This window comes from Cricetulus griseus, chromosome 2 (assembly GCF_003668045.3).
Source record: "Cricetulus griseus strain 17A/GY chromosome 2, alternate assembly CriGri-PICRH-1.0, whole genome shotgun sequence".
Classification (NCBI taxonomy): domain Eukaryota; kingdom Metazoa; phylum Chordata; class Mammalia; order Rodentia; family Cricetidae; genus Cricetulus; species Cricetulus griseus.
The window spans coordinates 345,374,829-345,397,001 of NC_048595.1; the positions used below are offsets into that span (position 1 = coordinate 345,374,829).

A 22,173-nucleotide genomic window follows, 5' to 3' on the forward strand; every position below is an offset into this window, starting at 1 on the left:
TGGATACATCATTGAGTTGTCCCCCCACCCCCACCCCAAGACAGGATTTCTCTGTGGCTTTGGAGGCTGTCCTGAACTAGCTCTTGTAGACCAGGCTAGTCTCGAACTCACAGAGATCCACCTGCCTTTGCTGAGTGCTGGGTTTAAAGACGTGTGCCACCACCGCCCAGCTTGATTTTTTTATTCTCTATACTAGCTGTATATGTAAACACAGCTAGTTAGTTCTACCTCTTGGACTAAAAATGTATCTGCTTGATAACTGCCAGTTATTAGTCTTTTCCATAGATTTTTAAAAGTGGTTGACTTGTTTGTGCTAGAGAGAGGAAAGATTTTTGCTGGGACACATATAAGACATTACTGTAGGCCTCCAATAGGCTCTTGTAATTCTTTTTTTTAGAGAAGCAAGGCCTAGTTTTTCTCTAGTTCCTGACTGAGTACTTCTTTGCTAACTTGTGGTCTAGACCGTGTTGTGGATTCCTTGGAGAACTGGGCTGGCTGAGAGTCACTTGGTCCTGATTTACTTTCTCCCTAAAATACTTCATCCCATGTGGCATTGTTATATGGTCAGTTACACTACCCCACTGTTCTTTTGGGTCTGTTTTACTCGACCTTTAAAAAACAAAACTTCCCCTGGTAATTCCTGTTGATGCTTTTGTGAGATGGGTTTTACTAGGTTATCAAAATATTAGGCAACTCTGTTGCTTGCTCTGTTTTTGCTGGCTTCATTTATCTTGTTTATTTCTGATAAACCTCAGAAACTTTGGCACAGAATTTTTTTTAAATGTTCATCTACTTTCCTGTGTGAGTTACTCAGTTTTTGTTTTATAAATTTAACTCTGAAGTAAAGACCTTGTTTTCTGGGTGGCTCATAGCATGAGAACAGTTGTGGCAGTAACATTTAGCTCTCTGCGTTCCACCATCAAAGGTAAATTGCTAAATCTGTCCATCTGACATTTTCAGACTGGTGTGCTCACCACACCCACCCCACTTCATGAAGTTGATTCTGCCTATACTGTGGTGTTTCACCTAGGAACCTCATTTGTGTGTGAGAACCACACAGCTGTAACATAATTTCATGTGAAATCAATTCCCAGGCTTCCCAAGGCTTTAATTGCTCCAGATCTTACTTGGTATCTATCCATTACTGCTGCAATTATAGCTCTGACTGTCCTGGATCTCACTGTGTAGATGGATGCTGGTCTATATAGATGACAGAGATGCACCTGCCTCCCAAGTGCTGGGATTAAAAGTCATGTGCTATCATGCCTGACAAAACTATTTTTGCTTTCCTCCTTTAATTCCCTTTATATAATGCTCTCTTTCTAAAACTCTCATTGAAAGTGGTAGTTTGAGCCAGCTGGTGGTGGCACATGCCTTTAATCTTAGCACCGTGGCAGGTGAAATTCCAGGACTGCCAGGACACACAGAAACCCTGTCTCAAAAAAAACAAAACAAAACAAAACAAAACAAAAAACCAAAAAAAAAAAAACAAAAAAAAACCCCCAAGAACCAGACAAGAAGAAGTGGTAGATGGGGGTTGTACTTTAAGTCCCCACATTATTAGTAAAGAACTCTGATGGTCACTGCTCTTAAAAATGACAAAGTACCAGGCAGACTTCCCTTATGTAGCCCAGACTGGCTTGACTTCTAGAGGTATGAGCCACCATTCTGGGATTTACTTTTCATTTTTTATTTATTTAAAAATTATAATTTATTTTGTGTGTGGATATTTGCTTCCATGTATGCTTGCACTATGTGCATGCTTGGTGCCCAAGGAGTCCAGAAGAGAGTATTAGGTCCCTGGGAAGTGGAGTTAAAGTTGTGAGCTACTATGTGGGTTCTGTGTAAGGGCAATAAGTACTCAGTCTCTGAGCCATTTCTCTAGCTTGACCTTGAACTCTTGAACCATTAGATGCCCATATCCCCAGTGTTAGGCATGTGCTACTCTGCCCGGCTTGACTCTAAAGTTATTTGCTGTTTATCCATGTGTAAGAATATGTGATAAAAGGACCGCCCTTTCCCAGATCCTAGATTAACAATATACTAAGTACATTTTTAGTGTTTCGTTATAAAAAAAAAATGTGTTGTGGAATATTATTTTAACTAAGCAAAGATGTGTTACATTTGTTTTTGCTGAGGAATATTACTTTTAACTGTGTAAAGGTGTGCTGTACTTGTTTATGCTACATTTGTTAAATGATGTAAATATGTGTAAATTTGTTTTTGCTGCATTTGTTGCACCTTGCCTGCCTAAGGCACCTGATTGGTCTAATAAAGAGCTGAACTGCCAATAGCTAGGCAGGAGAGGGATGGGTGGGGCTGGCAGACAGGAAATAGGAGAAATGTAGGCTTGAACTGGGGAAGAAGGAAGAGGAAAGAGAATGAAGGAGAAAGAGACACTTCTGGGGCCCAAAACCAGGTAGCAGTTAGCCAGCAAAAGAGGAATAAGACATACAGAAAGAAAAGGTAAGAAAGCCCCAAGGCAAAACATAGATGAAGAGAAACAGGTTAAGTTATAAGAGTTACTTAGCGGGGCTGGAGAGATGGCTCAGAGGTTAAGAGCACCAGCTGCTCTTCCAGAGGTCCTGAGTTCAATTCCCAGCAACCACATGGTGGCTTACAACCATCCGTTATGAGATCTGGTTCCTTATTCTGGTGTGCAGATATACATGGAAGCAGAATGTTGTATACATAATAAATAAAATCTTTAAAAAAAGAATATATTTCTTAAAAAAAAAGTTACTTAGCAAGGAAAGAAATAAGCTAAGGCAGAGCATTCAAAACTAGTAAGTCCCCATACCATGACTTGGGAGCTGGTTGGTGACCTAAAAGAAAAAGCCTGTGGTGAAAAGTACTCACAGTTGCTATTTCTACTCTAGAGTCAAGGTGAATTGACTGTTTTGTTTTCCTTGTTCTTTTAAAATAGGGTTATACATCATTTTGGAATGACTGTATATCCTCTGGATTACGTGGCTGTATGTTAATTGAATTAGCATTGAGAGGAAGGTTACAACTAGAGGCTTGTGGAATGAGAAGAAAAAGTCTTTTAACAAGAAAGGTAAGAGCACTTCTAAATAATTCCCCCATTTGCAAGAATTTGTTCTGTATAAGTGATGAATATTTTAATAGCTTAAAATGTTTAAATAGTTTAAGATTATCTTTATTGGATTGCATTCTTGGTTTTTCTGGTTCTTTGCATATGTAACAAATGATGTCAGTCACTGACTGCTGCATCCTAGCAAGATGCTGAATTTTGTTTGCGTCTGAAGACCTTGAGATAACTTTAGACAGTTCAGGAGTTTTGTGGAAAGTAATTACTCATAGGGCATTCATTTTTTGGGGAGAATGTGATTGCTTTTCATCTCTCTTGTCCACAGTGAAGTTGTAGGTAGGTACTGCTGTGGTAGGACAGAAATATATATGCTAGTTTTGGATTTTTAACTTTAGCCTCAATCTCAGATATTCAAGACTGTTTCTTATGCTTTGGACATGGTGTTTCAAATCCAATTCTTAAATTTATTTACTTATTTATTTATTTATGTAATTGTATTATATGCATAAATCCAAGAATTAGGCCAGAACCAAACATCTTGTTGCCGTTTAGTGTTTTAAGACAAGAGTTAACAACAGCATTCAAGTTCCAGTCATGATGCTCTCTCAGGGTCCAGGCTAGGGGCTAGCAGACAGCAGGTGGGTAGGGTTTTTGTAAAAGGAGTCTGAGGGTGAGAGGGAGATAAACCGGCTCACACATGCGTTTCTCTCATGGTTCTCTATTCTTCAAAGATGGAGGCTTCCCCAAAAAGTTCTCTCTCAAAAGCTCTCTTTAAGACTTCTGTTTAAAAACTTTCTCCTCCAAAGTTCTTAAAAATTGTTCAAAGTTCTTTCTAAAAAGTCTTCCAGAAGTTTCTTTTAAAAGTTCTCCTGAGGTCTCTTTTATTTCACAAGACTTCTAATTTTGACAATTTTCTGACAATAAAACATGCATATCTCTTAGAGCCAGGAAGGCGGGTAGGATCTTGAGAAAAGCCGGTGTCTTACATCTCTTCTCCTGGACGTGACTTGCAAAACGTCCTGGCAAACTTAAGTCTTGGGGCATGTGACTTGCAATACATGCTGTTAATTCATTAAAGGGGGCTTCTCAGTGCTATATATCAAAGGGAAAACTACGTTTACATAGTGTGAGATCTGAGGCTGCAGCGCTTACTGTGACACCCCGGTGAGAAGGATTCCTTTCTCTGGGGTCTATTTGAGAATACAATGCACCCAGTATATATTCTATATACAACCAAATTCATAGTAACAAATATTCTGGAGCTGATACCTAGAATGTTAATCGCTACTTCTGTAATAAGTGATAAAGGATTCTAACAAATGTAACCAAGGCTGACCCTGGAACTCACTATGTAGCTCATGCTGGCCTTCACCTGGAGGTCTGCTGACTCTGTCTGCAGAGCACGAAGAATACAAGCCTGTGCTTCATTCCTTGCTCTGAATTTTCTGACTGATAAACCAGAGCATGATAATGTTATAAGAAGGCATGTCATAATGTGTTAATGAAAGTTATATGCAGGAAGTAATATTGCTGGATTGGAGTAAATGCAGCTAGCTTAGGGTGAGTGCTCCCTTAGAGTGTGTGAGGGCCTGTGTTTGAGCTCAGTACTGGATGAGTGGAGTAATGTGGACATGTTTGTTTGAGTCAGTCTTGCTGTGTAGCACTTGCAAGGCTTTGAATTTAGATCTTCTGACAGTCCCTGGACTGCCGAGATTATAGGCTGACACCATAGAAACGCTTTCATGGCATCTCTATGGTAAATCCAGCCATTTGCCCTCAAGACAAGTGAGCTGGCATTGAGAAAACTTAACAAATTACTGTTTTGGATAACTATATCATAAATCAGGTTACAATTTTATGTTCGTCAGCGACTGTAGTAGTTTATGGGCAAAAACAACCCAAGGAAGCTGTCGTTGTAGCTAATAATAGAATGCATATACAGGTTACTAATTTAGGAACTTTTCATTAGAGTCCTGACCTAAGAAAGAATATTGTGCTAACAGGAGTCAGTTTTGTGCTGTGCATGAGCAACTGGTGATCGTCTGTTCCTTTATTCATTGTTCATTCAGTGTTTTAGTACATCATGCACTGTGCTAGACTCTGGGAAACAGTGGTGAAACTTTAAGTCAGTCTAGTTCTGAGTGATGTGAAGAAGGTAAGGTTGCTGGAAAATATTCCATATGACTTAGTTAAATTTTAAAAGTAATTGCTGATTTAATTAAGAATGATACAGTTAGAAAACCAAAAGTAGCTGTTTTTCCTCATTCGTTACTTCTGTTTCTGGAAGCCAACTATATTAGTCTTTTTTTGAGATAGTGTGTCTCTGTAGTCCCATCTGTCCTGGAGCTCAGTATGTAGACTAGGCTGGCCTCAAACTCAGAGAGTCTCCTGAGTGCTAGGATTAAAGGCATGTGCCATCACTGTCTTTAGTTATTTTAAAGCCACCCTAACAAATGACCACAGCCATAGGGGCTTTAAGCAAGAAAGAATTCTCTCAGTTTTGGAGGTCAGAGTTAGGAGATGTAGTTGTGTTGTTTTTCCCAAGGCTCTAAGGGAGAATCTGTTTATAGCCCCCTGGTTTTGGGTTGTTTGATTTCTTAGCTTCTGGCTGCATCTGCCCACATACATGTCCTCATTGCTCACCACCCATGCCCATCTGCTGCACAGCTGATCTTGGGCCTCTTTGCTCTAAGGTTGCAGTTCCCACAGGGTTTCTTATTTTATGAATCTAATATTGTTTGTTAAATCCTTGAGGCTTTTTGAAACTCCTTTATCTATATAATACATTTCCTCAGAGGTCTTGTTTTATCTTCTTTCCGTCTCTTCTATGTTGGATGTAGCAAGAATTGTAGCGCATATTTTAAACCCACACATACTGAAGTATTTTTCTTTTTTGGTTTTCAAGGCAGAGTTTCTCTCTGCAGCTCTGGATGTGCTGGAACTCATTCTGTAGTTCAGGCTGGCCTCAGAAGCTCAGAGATCCACCTGCCTCTGCCTCCCAAAGTGCTGAGATGAAAGTCTGGCTATTCTTGACATTTTAAAAGGAATTTAGAATTTGTTTGATTCTCTGATTCGTTTTGGTCACGAGCAATGAAATATAAGATTTGCCCCTTGAAGAGCTCAGATTGGAGCTTGGAACTGAAAGATGCCAAAGGTGTTCCCCTTGTGCACTCACAGACAGCACCTGTATAAGATGAAGCCAGTTAGCATTCCAGCGCCAAGTGGAGAGGTCTCATGAAAGTCCCTCCACCCCCCAGTTGAGGAGCAACTGATGGCTGCAGGGGAGATTGGTGTGTGTGACCACTGGTAGGTTGCCTCTCACACCCAAGTGCATACAGGCCACACACTAGCTAGACACAGTGGGCTAATATTCCCCCCCCCCCCCGAGTGAGTGTGTGTGTGTGTGTGTATTGGGGGTGGGGGACTGAAGTGAGAGGAGAAGGGTTGGGAAGTTTGGGTTGGATATGATCAAGTTACAGTGTATCTATGTTATAAAGTTATCAAATAAATAAAAGTATCCCCAAAACATTAAAAAGTTGAAGACCTTTAGTCAGGAGACAAATTATTCCAAATGAAAGATGGTCAGACTTGGGGGCTAAAATCCTGGCAAAGATAATAGAGGAGGTGACACATGTGAGGAAGATTTAAAGCAGAACTGAGAAGAAAATAAATTATCTGCTTATAGCCGGATTATTTGTACTCTGATAAATCACTTGCCTTAAAGTGGGGTGCACGAGGAAGGTGGCTGATGATGCCAGCTCCTGACCACATGGAAAGAGGGAAGGAGTGGAAGAAAAAAGTGTAGGTTTCATGGCTGCAACACCAGAGACATAGTATTCTTTTCTCCCGAAGTTCTTTTTCTCCTCCATAAATCCTGGTCTAACTAAGCACCATGGAATGAACATTCTGAATATTTCTGTATCTGTACTGTCCAGCATAGTAATCAGGCCACCATCGAAAATTGATCTGTGCTGTAAAAACACATTGGGTTTTTAAAAACAGTATTAGTGGAAACAATATCTCAGCTTTTAAACAAATATCTATTATGGGACAGTTTTTGGTTATATTGGGTTAAATCCAATATTTAAAAATAAATTTCACTTTGTTGTTTCCTCAAGGCTAGATTTGTGGTTGGCATTAAGGTTGTATATTTCTCTTGTGTAATCCTGAAGAATAAGGTCTTACATATTTTAATATTTAGTGAGATTGAGCCAAACAAGTATGAGAGAACAGTCATATTTAAACATTTTAAATATCCGCTCCAAGGTACTGTAATGGGTTGAATTTTGGTATTACAGAATTTCAACTAGAAATGTGTTGTTTAGGAGATACCTGAGTGAAGCCTATGGGAACCTAAGGTTGTTGAGTAGTGTGGCAGTATGGGCTGCTTTCCTACTCACTCCCCAGGATCTTCCACTCTTGTTTTTGAGGTTTATTTCTTTTCTTTTATGTGTCTGGATGTTTTGTTTGCATGTATGTCTTTGCACCACATGCATGCTGTAATTGCAGAGATCAGAAGGTGTTGGATTCCTTGGAACTGGAGTTACAGATGATTGTGAGCTGGTGCTGGAAATAAACCCAAGTCCTAGAAGAGCAGCCAGTGTGCTTGAGCCCCTTTTTCACTATTAAGATTTTAACCCGACACAGGTTTTAATTACAGATTTAGAGACTGTCCTCGGCCCCTCCCACCTCCGATCCTCACCCTCTTGGTGCTGGAAATAGAGTAATTTTGCAGCCATTAAGGCTTCTGCTAGCAGTGGCATTTAAAATAAAACCTATCCTTAAAATTGTATTTCCCTTCATATTTTTTATTATCTTTTATTGAGCATAAGCTCAAGGGAGCCATTTCTTAATTTTGTTTTTGTTCCAACTTGTCAAAGTTTTCTTAATGACATTTTTTGAGAAAATTAGTTCTGTTACTTATGTGAAATGCCCTTTTACTATATAAATTTTTCCATATAGTTGAGTCTGTTTCTGAGTCTTAAGAATGTTATAGTGAATGAATTTCTGCATTAAATAGCCACATGGTGGCTCACAGCCATCCATTATGAGATCTGGTGCCCTCTTCTGGTGTGCAGATATACATGGAAGCAGAATGTTATATACATAATAAACAAACAAACAAATAAATCTTTAAAAAAATAAATAGCTTAAGGTTCAGCATCAAGTGAAATTACAGTAAGTGCTCTGAGCATGAAATATTTGCATACTTGTTTTTCATCTAATGAGTTTGAGGGAAGACAGTACCAGTGGATCATTTCTGACTGCTTGTGTTTTAGGTGGTCTGTAAATCGGATGCTCCAACAGGGGATGTTCTTCTTGATGAAGCTCTAAAGCATGTTAAGGAGACTCAGCCTCCAGAGACAGTCCAGAACTGGATTGAGTTACTTAGCGGTAAGCTGATGTATTAAACGGTAATCATGAAATTCTGCTTAGAGAAGTTTTTAATTATGGAAAATGGTAGCGGAGTGATAATTAAAAAAAATTATCTCCTTTTACATGAGAGAGCAGATACTAAATGAGATGGAATGTTCTTCCTTCAAGCTCTCATCTGTTGTTTGAGTCAAGGTCTCATTGCTTTGTAGTCATGGCTGAGCTACTGACTCAGATCCACCTGCCTTTGCCTCCTAAGTGCTGGGATTAAAGCTTGCACCACCATGCCTGTTGCCATCATTCTTTATCAGAATCATTGTTACAGTTTACTGCTTACAGAGTGGGCCAAGCTGTGAGGATGTCTTTATAAACTATAAGCTATTTCTTGATCTTATGTATACCAGGGGCTCATTGGGCTTTGTCCAGTCTGGCGGTCAGTGTCTTGGATCACTGGATATCCTTTGACAGTGCGTGTATCCAAACAAGTATTGTCCTAAGGGGTTGGGTTAATAGGTTAAGGTGGTTTTACTTAACTAATTAACGTTGTATGGTTGCTTACTAAATCTTACTACTGTGAGTGCTGACTGAATTTGGTTTTCAACTTGAGCTCACTAGAGCATTGAAAAATTCTATACACTTTCCCCCAATACAGTAGGATGGATGTTCATTGGATTAGGTCAGAATCCATGAGGAAAATATTTAGACAATGCCTCATGTTTTTAGATTGTCTATAAATGCCAGAGTGTTGTGTTTAGCACATTTTATTATCAGGAATATATTAGTAGTGAACTGCCATGTTGACATGAAAAAAGGGAAGAGAAAACAAAGCACATTGTTAGTATAGGAACGGTGGTTCTGGTTGGAGCTTAGTGATGGAATGCTTGGTTCCATGTGCAAGGCTTAGGGGAAAACAGTCACGTGCACCCTATTGAGCAAATGGACCAGATTTCAGCTGGCTGGCTAATAACTTTGAGTTTTTAAATACGTTTTATTTATTTTATTTTGGTTTTTCGAGACAGGATTTCTCTGTGGCTTTGGAGGCTGTCCTAGAACTGGCTCTTGCAGACCAGGTTGGTCTCGAACTCACAGAGATCCGCCTGCCTCTGCCTCCCAAGTGCTGGGATTAAAGGCGTGTGCCCCTACTGCCCAGCTAATATGTTCTTTTAGAGAGAAGCAGTGCGCGCACACATGTTAGAGAGAGAGGGAGGGAGGGAGGGAGTGGATGTGGCGGGGGAGTGAGTGTGCCCTGGCACAGGGTAGAGGTCATAGGACAACATGCAAGAGTTAGTTCTCATCATTTGAGCCGTGGGGTAGGTTGAGATGGTAATGCTTGGCTGCAAGTGGCTTTGCTCGCTGAGCCATCAAGCTGCTTTCCTGTATTTTAAGTATGTAGGTCTGTGGACAGTTTGGTGGTGGGAACATTTTTTTTTTTTTCCTTTTCAAATTTCAGTTGTTTCAAAGTGGTCCACATCAGAGTTATAGTCCTAAAAGATTTAGAATGTGCAAAACCCTGGATTTGACACCTACCCTGCACTGTAGAAGTATGAGCTACAGAAAAGTATGTGGTGTACTGTGTGAATGCCAGTGTTGCATGGTACTGACATAGATGCTATGAACTTATTACACAGAGACAGTTAAATTATGTCCAATAATTTAATACTCATAGCTCTCTAAAAGTTTGGTTAAGGGAAAAATAGGAAGTAGAGTTTGGATTAGACCTTTAAAAGGCAAAAATTCTACACACAAAAGAAAATGTACCTTTTCAGAAGATTAGAGTGGGCCAGTGAGAAGGCTCAGCAGATAAACAGGCACTTGCTGCCATGCCTGGTTCCCTGAGATAGTCAAGATGTCATCTGAAGTGTGACAGACTGTTAGAACACAGTTGTGTTGCACTTCAGTTCTGTGGAAATATAAGTGTATTCAGACAGTAATAATGAATTAGCTAGTGTTGCTAGGAGAAAGTGTTTCTTTGACATCATATAGATTACTGTATGCATAGTTTATGGCAGAGTTAAAGTGTAGATTTTTAAGTATTTATATAAATGTGGCTATCATCTTCTGTTGTATTAGCTTGTATTCTCCAAAGTTAGCTAATACATGTCTGATTTTAGGTTAGGGTTGTTTGCTTTCCTGACACTGGCATTAGGAAACGATAAAATCCAAAACCCAAGCTGTCAGGTGATGAGTAGGCACTTTGGGAGATGACAGATTGAGTTAAAAGTTGGAAGTTACAAGAACCTTTGAAAGAAGGTCATCACTGCTGTGCACTTGTGCTGTTTCTTCTGTTCTTAAATGTTTATTCTTTCTGGAAGACTAGATGTAGCTTGAGTGCCCCTTCCCCCGTAACTTTCTTAGAGATAACCCTTATTAATCATTTCTAATGCCTCATTTTGTTCTTAGGGCCCCATTCCCATTTTATTCTAGCCAGTAAATTATGAAGGTTTCTTTTCACTTAATTGTAATTCCTAAAAGGTTAGAAATAAGTCTTAATGTTTATATTCTTGGTACTATGATTCCCAAGAACATTGTAAATACTACCTTATGAAGTAGTGTGTGTGCATGTTTGAGACCATAGGCGTTTGCAGAGACTGATTTGTTGTGACTTTTTATTTGAAATGTTTTTCTTTAAATGAACAAAATGGCCTTGCTTATTAGTAATTCACAGTACCAACCTTTTATCATATTCATTAAGTCCTTTTCCAAAGTAAATTGCAACATTTTAATGATTCTTGCATGGACCAATGAGATGACTCAGAGTTAAAGGTACTTGCTGCCAGGCCTGATAACCCAATGGAAAGAAAGAACGGACTCCTGCAAGCTGTCCTCTGATCTCCGCATTTGTGGCATGAGTCACGTACATGTGTACACACATACATGCCAAATAATGTAATAAAAGCCTGTCTCAGATAATTCTTTCTAAAAGGTAGTTCCTATTTTGTGCTCATTTCCTTTAAATTGCATAGGTGTTATACTAGCTCTCTTTAAAATCCTTGTTTGCTGATTATCATTTTGTTATTTTTTGTTCATAGTTGATTTGGTTGGCTATTTCCATTCCCCATTAGTTTTGGGACACATTTTGTTCTTTGTAAATCTAATGTGTTACTGTTTTAAAATTGAACACTCAGCATTGTGAATATAAAATTCTGAACTTGCTGTCTTTGTTTAAAGAGTGTTTGATTTTTAGGGTGCCTGCCTAGAATATGGGAGGTCCTGAATTCAATCTCCGTATTGTCTCTCTTCCTCTGGGGTGGGGGGACTGTTGGCTTTTCCTTTGGTAGACAGACATTTAAGTGACTTGTGGATCATGCTTTAAAGCTTGGATAGTACAGGCCAGAGTAGTTTTCGCTTGAGACTAGTTCAGCCTTGTTCCTAAAGTGTGGTCTTTCCTGGTCCTCTTGTGTCTCAGACAGTCCATAAGTGTTCCCCTTAGGCTAGTTGGTATACAGGTTTTACTCACCTCTCTGAAAACTCTTGGCATCGTCTAACTTTTTGGTATTTGTCTTTTTGCTTAGCTTTGCAGTTTCTCGATTCAACTTGTGTGGCTTAGTTTTCCGAGACTTGAGAATATGGTGCAGGTCTCTAGACCTTCTGTACTCTGCCTTGTATCTTTCAGCTGCTTTAGCCATCTTGATCTCTGACCACAGACTTGGGTGGGGTGACTGAGTTAGGGTGACCGCTGTGCTGTGCGTTTTTGTTACTTTGGATATACTAGGGAGTGTAGTTGGGACAATTCTGAAACTCAATAGGTTTTGCCCGAAAGTCTCATTTTGGAATGCTTTATGACCAGTATCTGAAAATTATTTTCCCCATATTTCTAAAACAAGGATTGTTTTGCTGTCCAGGTAGTCTTTTAATTTTTATTTTATGTATGTGTCCCTGACTGTATGTGTGTATACCAGGTGCCTGGAAAAGGTCATAAGGCATTGCCCCCCCACCCCCCCCCACCCCCGGAATTTGGAGTTAAAGCTGGCTGTGAGGCACCTGACGTGGATGCTGGGATCAAACTCCCGGCCCTGTGTGAGCATCATGTACGCTTAAGTGTTACTGAGCTCCTGCCAAGGATAATTTTTTACTGTTAGGTGACAATAAAATAGTTTCTGTGGCCATCTGAACAGAAATTCATTCCAGGTGCCACAGTTCACTAGTCCTTCCTGTGATAACAGTGTTCTGTGCTGCCTAGTGAGTAACTAATAGGCCAGCTACTTACGACTTTTCATACTTAAAATGTGGCTTGTAGAGCTGAGGGACTGAAATTTTAAATAGCTCCATGTTACTCTCCATGTTACAGCTTTAGTAATGTAGATTCTCTTAGTGTTCTAAAACTTCACAGCCTTAGAGTCTATGCCGAAGGAAGGGGTTTGGGGTTGGTTTTTAATGGGTTGTGGTTTAGAAAAGTCCTTTGATGTTTTGTTTTTCCCCCAAACTGCAAAAGTAGTTCTGTGTTCATTGGTGATCTTTGGAAAATACAGTTAAACTTGTTACATATAATCTGAAAGTTAGTCAAAGTTACTAATATTTTTGCTTCTTACCAAATTTTGTAAAGGGCTTTTTTTTTTTTGTGGGGGGGGGATAGGGTTTCTATATATAGCCCTAGCTCTCCTGGAATTCACTTCTGTAGATGAGGCTGTAGATTAATGGCATGTACCACCATGCTAAGCTGAAAATTATTTTTAATGGGAAATGCTTAGTTTAACCAAGTATTTGTCTTAAAAGGAAGTGATTTTAGGTGACAGACTTAAGAACTAAAAATGATGCCCGGTGGTGGTGGCATGTGCCTTTAATCCCAACACTGGGGAGGTAGAGGCAGGCAGGCAGGTCTCTGAGTTGGTGGTCAGCCTGGTATATGGAGTGAGTTCCTGGACAGCAGAGACTACACAGAGAAACCTTGTCTCCAGAACAAAACAAAAAACTTTGAAAATGTTTTTTTTTTTTTTTTTTTTTTTTTTCTCTTCAGGGGTCAACTTTATATAATTTTTTATCCTTGTCCACACACACTTTGCTGTCTCACAGATTGTCTTAGTGTCAGTGTCAGGAGTAACTCAAAACCACAGAGCTTCACTTTCCTTTTTTCTGTTGAAGATCAGTACTTTGTGGGGATCCATTTACTGCTTCTTTGGGGTGCTGTTAGTATTGAGGGTTGCAAGGGCCTTGTGCTGCTTTTATTTTGTAGGACAGTCTTTTGCATGTAGCCCAGATGCTTCCACACTTGAGAGCCCCCGCCTCCATCTGGCGAGTCTGTGCCCCATGTTCTGCCAGAGCAGGCAGGAACAAAACTTAATACTTGGTTCATTATTCTTTTAGATCAAGGGTGGCTGTGGATTGAAGACTACTATGCCTGAGAATGATGGGTGCCTGGAACCCAGTGGTCCAGACTTGGACTTCATGTGGGGAAGGGGCAAGAATAAAAGTTCTTTTGCTTATCTAATATTTCGTTTTTTGTTGTTGTTATAGTTCAGCAAATAATACCCATAATTCTAACTTCTGGAACATTCTTACTTAGGTGAGACGTGGAATCCATTAAAATTGCACTATCAGTTAAGAAATGTACGGGAACGATTAGCCAAAAACCTGGTAGAAAAGGGTGTACTGACGACAGAGAAACAGAACTTTCTCCTGTTTGACATGACAACACATCCTCTCACCAATAACAACATTAAGCAGCGCCTCATCAAGAAGGTACAAGAAGCCGTTCTTGACAAATGGGTAAATGACCCTCACCGAATGGACAAGCGCTTGCTGGCCCTCATTTACCTAGCCCATGCCTCAGATGTTTTGGAAAACGCCTTTGCTCCTCTTCTGGATGAGCAGTATGATTTAGCCACCAAGAGAGTACGGCAGCTTCTTGACTTAGACCCAGAAGTGGAGTGTCTGAAGGCCAATACCAATGAAGTTCTATGGGCCGTGGTAGCTGCGTTCACCAAGTAACTGTCAGAGTGGAATGTTTCCTTTTTCTCACGTGAATCGGTAGCTTTTCTTCTATTGACTTCTGGTTTTCTGTAGTTTGTACTTTCCCACACTAATAATTGGCTTTTGTTCTACAAAATGGTGGGTGGCTATTTCTTTTTGTATGTACGCAGGATTCTGCTGGTACGAGAGGCCTTCCTCTTTCTGTTTTAATCAACCTTATTGCCATATTGGCACTCCATTCCCCGTTGCCATTTTCACTGTTACCTGTTTGGGTTTCTGGTGTACTTTGACTATCAGAGTACCTCCAGTCACCTCATTGCACAGCTTTTGGATTACCTCAGCTTGAGTTTTCCCACATGTGCATAGTCACCTGGCATTCTGCCTACAATTCAGACAAGTCACAACAAGGCCTTCAACTCACCAAAGGTAAATATCTGTATCTATTAGGACATTTTATACATAGACCTCAGTTGAGATGTATACTTAGCAAAATTATTTTTAAATTGAAACAGCACAGTAAATAGGTAATATAAAACGCCCCTTGGATTTTGCTTCCTGTGTAAATCTATTGTATGATTACACCAGTTATAATTTTAGCTATTAAATCATAAAGGTCCAATTGTTTCACAAAGCCAGTTTGAGATGGGCTGCATTCCATTTATGCTGTATATAGTTTGAATTATATATGAATCACCCCTTCTTCTGGCCACCTCTGCCTCGTCTTAGTATTTTGCAAAATTTAATTGTGCACCTGGTGCCCCTCACTTGGCTTCATTCATTCATTGTTATTTGATGGCAAAACAGACCTCTCATCACTGAAGGAGAGAAGATGTGTGATTTGTTCAGGGCTCTTTTTGAGCTGTGCCCCTCATGGTACTCTGCCTGTGCATTTCTTTTGGGGACTTTTTTTTTTTTTTTTTTTTTTTGACTCTTCCTGTTGTTATGATTTCTGTAGGAAAGAGGCTTGTGACCAGTACTAATCTTGAGTACTTTCCCCCCACTTTTTTTCTGTCCTCAAGTAAATTAATGTCTGCTCCAAAATATCATTTATCTACGCATCCTTTCTGGAGGAAACAAAAGTCAGATATCAGTCCTAGCAGATGTTGCATGTAATTTGGTAGCAAGTAATGATTGCAACTCAGATGATTAAGAGTTTTGTAACAGAAAGCTCTGCTATGTTTTAATTTTATATACAATTATGATAATTAGCACATCGTAAGACTACAAACCTCTGCTTTTTAATGTTGATTTTATTCTTTATCACTGTTTATGTACCATTGGTTTCATAATGTAAATACTATACATTGAACAAATTAATTGTCAAATTTTTTATTACCATAGTTCATGTTAATAGTGGGGCTTTCAGGTGTCTAGAAACTTTTGGTTAACATTTGATGCAAAAATACTAGATGCATATTAACTTTAGAGTTGAATTTTAAGGGACTCCCTAATATGTATACTATCTTTTTATCTGAAGTAATAAATAAACTATGATCTTGAAAGTGCCTGAATCAGAGTGAGCATGTCATTTGATTTGTGTCATTTCCTTTTCTTCAAGTGAAGCTTTAGTGAGTGTGGCATAGTAACATTTCAACTGCACAGCTTGACACACTGTCTTTAGAGCCGGGTAGGAAGTACTTTAAACTTGGCAAGCCACGTATGGTGTTTGTTGCAGAAACTCCATTCTGCTGAATGAAAGCTGTCACTGACAATACAAATAAATGACAGTAAAACATTAGGGAAACACAGATGACTATGGGCAGTAGTTTGCCATCCCCTTTATTATGATGCATGGGGAAAGACATAAAAATTACCTATTTTCCTCCCAGTGACACTACTATTAGCAATAAAGGTAGGTTTTTTTTTTGTATGTTTTTGTTCTTGAACATGGTTACTATAGACTGACACTAGTACACTGAAAATAACAATTTTTTAATTTATTATTTTATGTGTATGAGTGTTTTTCCTGCATGTATGTATGTGTGAGAGTGCTTGATGCCTGCCAGAGGCCCAAAGAGTGCATCAGGTGTGAGCCTCCATGTGGTGTGGGTAGCTGGGCTAATAAGGGTAGGCCCTCTGCAAGATCCGTGAGTGCTCTTAACTGCTGAGCCAGCTCACTAGCTCCACTGACATTGTTATGTGGTGAAAATGTTACTGTTTTTCTTTTGAAGGATTTTAGAAATAAAAATAGCAGGAGGAATAGAAATCTCTAAGGTACCTGCTTCAGCAGTAACATAGATAATCCCAAGAACAGTCATCTGTGTGTATCTCAGGGTAGAGTTTACACTTGGCTCAGCCAGTGATCAAAGATTTGCTTTCTTTTTATTTTTTATCTCTGCATCTGGCTGTCCTAGAACTCATTTTGTAGACCAGACTGGCCTTGAACTCCAAGAGATCTGCTCACCTCTGCCTCCCAAATACTTGGAATTAAAGTATAACACCATGCCTGGCTCTTACAAGCCTTCTTTAAAAGCAAGAATGATGGTTCTTTAATGGAAATAATTATTTCTTCAGCTCCTGTAACAAAAACTATTAGCCCAAGATGCCAATGGCAGTGCATTTTATAAGGTCTGTGTGAGTGTCTATTGTGTCCAAGAATGAATAGTCTGTTTCAAATTTGGCCTTGTCATGCAGTGTTTAATTGGTGAGCTTCCTGAAAACCTGAACCAGTGCAGTGGTCTAACAAGCTATGTGAGGACATTTTCTGCCTGGGAAGCCCTTGTGACATCTTACCCCTAGTGCTCAGAACATGATCGTCTCAGCCTCTAGTAGCTACTTAAACTTTTGATCCCAAAGTGACTACTTGAGCAAACCGGGATTGAATTCAGTTGCAATTTTTCTTTTACTTGGGCTAGTACTTAGGAAGAGGCTGTTTTTCTCTGAGAGACAGATCCAGAGTAGCAGATATCCAAAAAGTTGTCAAAGCAATTTAAAGGACATGCTGGTGTAGTTTATTTAAATTACAGGGAGGTGAGAAATTGGCTGTTTTTAAAAGAAGCATAAATGTGTTTTAGGGCCAATACTGATTTATTCTGTCATTTAGGGCTTTTTGTTATTTGTGAGCAGTTGGGTAGAACATTTTTTTTAAGAATGATTTACGTGTTTTTATTTTATGTGCATTGGTTTACCTGCATGTATGTCTGTGTGAGGGTGTCGGATTCTCTGGACCTGGAGTTACAGACAGTTGTGAGGTGCCATGTGGGTATTGGGGATTAGACCTTCGTCCTCTGGAAGAACAGCCAGTGCTCTTAATTGCTGAACCATCTTCTACAGCCCCAGGTGGGTATATAACTATAAGTGTCTTTTTATCACTCTCCCACCCACATAAAAGGAAACATGGGACTAGTGAGTGGTGCCCATCAGCCTGTTGGTCATGGGACTCATATCTGCCAGGCATGGTCAGACTTGCCCCAGTAGCCTTTGAAGTAAGTCATAAGTTTATGTGAGATCTTTATGAAGTTCATTTAATTTCCAGCCTTGGCCTCACAATCGTGTATTAAGTTAAAGCTGTTGGTTGCCAGTTTAAAGCACTCCATTCTGTTTTCATCCTGTTGAATAGGACGACTTTGTAGTTCATCCTCGCCCATTGAGTCCTGGTGTTCTAAGCCTATCTCGAGCAAACTCTTCATAGACAAGTGGTGGTGGTGGTTCTTTCCTTTTTTTCTTTTTTTTCTTTTTCTTTTTTTTATTTGCTTGCTTTACATGTTCAATCCCTTCTCCCTCTCCCTCCCCTCTCCCACCCCTTTTGCCCCCCACCCCATCCATCCTCTACTCCCCAGGCAGGGTAGAGCCCTCAATGAGGGCTCCCCAAAGTCCATCACATCATCCTGGGCCTCACTCATGTGTCTAGGCCGAGAATGCATCTCACATGGGATGGGCTCTCAAAGTCTCTTCTTACACCAGGGGAAAATACTAATCCATTACCAGGGGCCCCCTAGAGTGCAGAGGCCTCCTAATTGACATCCATGTTCAGGGGGTCTGGATCAGTCCTGTACTGGCCTCCCAGACAGCAGTCTGGGGTCCATGTGCTCTCCCTTGTACAGGCCAGCTGTTTCTGTGGGTTTCACCAGCCTGGTAACGACCCCTTTGATCTTCATTCCTCCCTCTCTGCAACTAAGTTCCAGAGTTCAGTTCAGTGTATATCTGTGGATGTCTGCCTCTGCTTCCATCAGCCACTGGATGAGGGCTTTAGGATGGCATAAAAAGTAGTCATCAGTCTCATTATAGGGGAAGGGCATTTAGGTTATCCTCTTCACCATTGCTTAGATAGTCAGTTTGTGTCATCCTTGTAGGTCTCTGGAAATCTCCCTAATGCCAGATCTCTCCTCGGACCTATAATGGCTCCCTCTAATATGGATCTCTCATCCTACGCTCCTCTATTCTTCCCCCAACTCAATATTTCTGCTCCTCCATTTCCTCCTCTCCTCTCTCTTCCCCTCCTCCTCCTCATTATGGCAGCTCCTTCTCCCTTACCCTCATGTTCCCAATTAGCTCAGGAGTTCCTGCCCCTTTCCATTCCTTGGGTCCATGCATTTTTCCCTTAGAGTCCTTCTTGTTTCCTAGTTTCTTTGGTGAAGAGGATTGTAGACTGGTAATCCTTCGCTCTATGTCTAAAATTCATATCTGAGTGAGTACATGCCATGTTTGTCTTTTTGTGACTGGGTTACCTCACTCAGGATGGTTTCTTCTAGTTTCATCCATTTGCCTGCGAATTTCAAGATTCCATTGCTTTTTTCTGCTGAGTAGTACTCCATTGTGTAAATGTACCACATTTTCTCTATCCATTCTACAGTTGAGGGGCATCTAGGTTGCTTCCAGGTTCTGGCTATTTCAAACAATGCTGCTATGAACATGGTTGGACATATGTCCTTGTTGTATGAAGGTGCATTATTTGGGTATATGCCCAAGAGAGGAATTGCTGGATCTTGAGGTAGACGGATTTCCATTTTTCTGAGCAACTGCCATACTGCTTAACATTGCCTGCTGTTCTTTAGGGAGGTGTGGATGGTAACACGGTTTTGCACACATTTTAAGTCTGATGTTGGACTTTGCTGTGCATTTATATTCAGAATAGTGGCAGACACCAGGTATCACTATGTGCAGTGTGCTTTAAGTAAACACTCTTTTTGAGTCGTTCCTCTGTGTTGCCACCACGAAGAACTGGGGATTGAACCCAGTTCTTTGTGCATGCTAAACACATGCTATGAACTCTGAACACTAATCACTTCTAGTCTTACCCCAGCTTTCTCCTGTCTGCTTTTCTATCTTCTGTTCTAGTAAATTAGTTTCATAACTATTTTTCAGTGCTTGGCTATTTTTCATAGTAGGGTGTAGCAGACATGTTTTGTTATATTACAATTATCCTCATTAATACTCAAGATTCCTATTTTTGGACAGTTAAATTCTCTTCAAAGATCTTTTTAAAAACACTGTCTGGGTGTGATTGTGTATGCCTTCTGTCCCAGCACTCAGGAAACATGAGGCCAGTCTACATAATGATTTCTAAGACAACCAGAGTTTCATAGTGAGACCCTGGCTTAAAAAAATAAAAACACAGTTCTGTTAACAATTTCCATGACAGAGGAACTCAGGTCAGCATCCTTTAGAAGCAAACACTGCTACCCAGAGAACCATCTCTCTAGCCTGAATCTTCAGGTTTTATTGCTTAGTCCTAGTAGTCTTTTGATGACCTCTTGGTGTGGCAAGAGATTCTAGGTTTACTTTGTATGTACCTATCCCATATATGGAATCATAGTATCTCCAACAAGCCATGGATTCTTTTTCCATGAAATAGTACTTCAAGGCAACAATTTTCACTCACATACTTCTACTATGATTATTGCTTTTAGAGGAAAAACAATCTTGTATATGTGTTTTTATGTATACAAATATAACGTTTTGAGTTTAGCATGATGAGGTTCTGGAGATGGTGGTGGGGGTAACACTCTTAATTTTACTGAGTTGTATACTCTTCTAGTGATGGAATTGTACATTTTATGTGTATCTTACTATATTGGCCAACAATTTAAAAAAGTACTTCATAACTTCCTGCTGATACTTTTGATTCATGTCTAGGGCCATAGGATTCCATATCAAGAATCTAGTCCAGATTAGTGGTGATCAAATTATAGTAGTATGTGTTTACTTTTTCTCTTTACACTCATGGCACTTTTAGAGCAGAGTTTGTTTATTGGGACCTTGTATATGCTAGTTTACTGCTGTATGGCTGAAATGTACTGCAGCTGTGTTCTCCCCTCACTTTTGGAGATTGCTGCATCTGGGTTGTAGGAGCAGCCCTAACGGCTCTCTTTCAACTTTTACTTTGGTATGCTCTCTACAGATGCATGTCCTTACTGCTCATTGTTGTTCCTGTTCTTGATTGCTCATGCCTTTCTAGGGCTTCCTGTAGAGTGTTTGTGAGAATGCAATCCCAAACTTTTATATGCCAACGAGTCTGTGGCCTTTTACTGGCAAGTCAGTTTGATTAAAATCCTTAAGTAATTTGTTTTTGAGTAACTTATGAATGTTCTTTTTGGTTTAAAGCATTCTTTTTCTTTTCTTTTTTTTTTTTTTTTAAGATTTTATTATGTAAAAAACATTCTGCTTCCATGCGTTTCTGTACATCAGAAGAGGGCACCAGATCTCATAACGGATGGTTGTGAGCCACCATGTGGTTGCTGGGAATTGAACTCAGGACCTATGAAAGAGCAGTCTTGACCTCTGAGCCATCTCTCCAGCCCCCGGTTTAAAGCATTCTTGCCACACCCAGTTGATTTGAATCTCAGAAGCCCGTTTATTCTTAAGACTTGGCTGCCAGTGTGGCCCTGTTGAGAGGTGGGGGAGCCTTTAGGAGGTGGCAAACCCCTGAAGGGAACTTTGGGGCCTGTCCCTTTTCTCATCTTTTGCTTCCTAACTACTATGTGGTAGACAGTCATCCTTGGCCCTGGTATATGTGCTGCCACAGACCTAAGGTGACAGATCCAAGGGACTGGAACAAGACATCTGAAGTAGTAAGTCAAAATTAACTTGTCCAAAGTGTTTTATCCAGTGTTTATCAGTCGTGTTTGTGTCTGATTTGCTTATTTTTTTTCCATGGCACTCATATTGCCTAATTTAATTTAGTAAAATTAGAATTCTAAGCCTGCTGTGTACCTAGGACTTGTCAGCAGTGAGGGTTCTGTGTAGTTTGTTGAGCATTGTTGAATTCATACCTTAGGCCAAAAGAGGAATATCTGTGTACCAGAACCTTACTCTGAGGATGTATATTCTTGCCTCCTTTGCAGGGAGGAATTCAATAAAGATGGTTTTTATTTGATCCTGTGAAGGTGTGAGGGGGAAGACAGATAGGGTTTCCTCTTAGGAAAAGAATGCTTTTCTGAACAATGAGGAAAAACTGGCAAATGGTTGCTGAGCCTCAAGAGGGTCCAGGGGAGGCTGGGAATTGGGAATTTATGGTGGCAGTTTTCATTGTGGGTTTGGGATTTGTCTGTAGTAACAGGGATAAGTGCCAAGATTATGGCCACTGGGAAGGCTCCAGGGCTGGCTGGCAAGACAGGCCAGTGCAGCCAGGATCCTAAGCCTGTGGGGTCTAGTGTTAAATGTGTGTTTTGTGAGAGGAAGTATGGATGGATTGGGCTTGAAGGGGAGAAAGAAGCAGTCACTAGGGTTGTTACAGACAAGATGTCATGGGAAGAAGTGGCCAGGAATTCCTGAGTGAGCCAGATTCGGTGTAAAGAGATGTTAGATGTGCACTGCATTGAGGCTTTCCAGATTCCTTGTATTGCCATGGGAAAGAGCAGCAAGCTCTTTGCTTCTGTACCCCTTACCAATGTAGGTGATAG

At 40.2% G+C, this 22,173-nt stretch overlaps 1 protein-coding gene across 2 annotated transcripts in view; it reads left to right on the forward strand.

The window, feature by feature from the left end:
- Positions 1-15,843, forward strand: part of Golph3 (golgi phosphoprotein 3) — a 30,038-nt gene extending 14,195 nt beyond the window's left edge. For both annotated transcript variants that reach the window (XM_027401252.2, XM_027401253.2), the window contains exons 2-4: positions 2,927-3,058; positions 8,332-8,446; positions 13,926-15,843. In XM_027401252.2, the coding sequence (XP_027257053.1) occupies positions 2,927-3,058; positions 8,332-8,446; positions 13,926-14,350 (672 nt within the window). In that variant the 3' untranslated portion in view covers positions 14,351-15,843. The remainder of the gene's footprint in view (positions 1-2,926; positions 3,059-8,331; positions 8,447-13,925) is intronic.
- Positions 15,844-22,173: the final 6,330 nt, after the last annotated feature.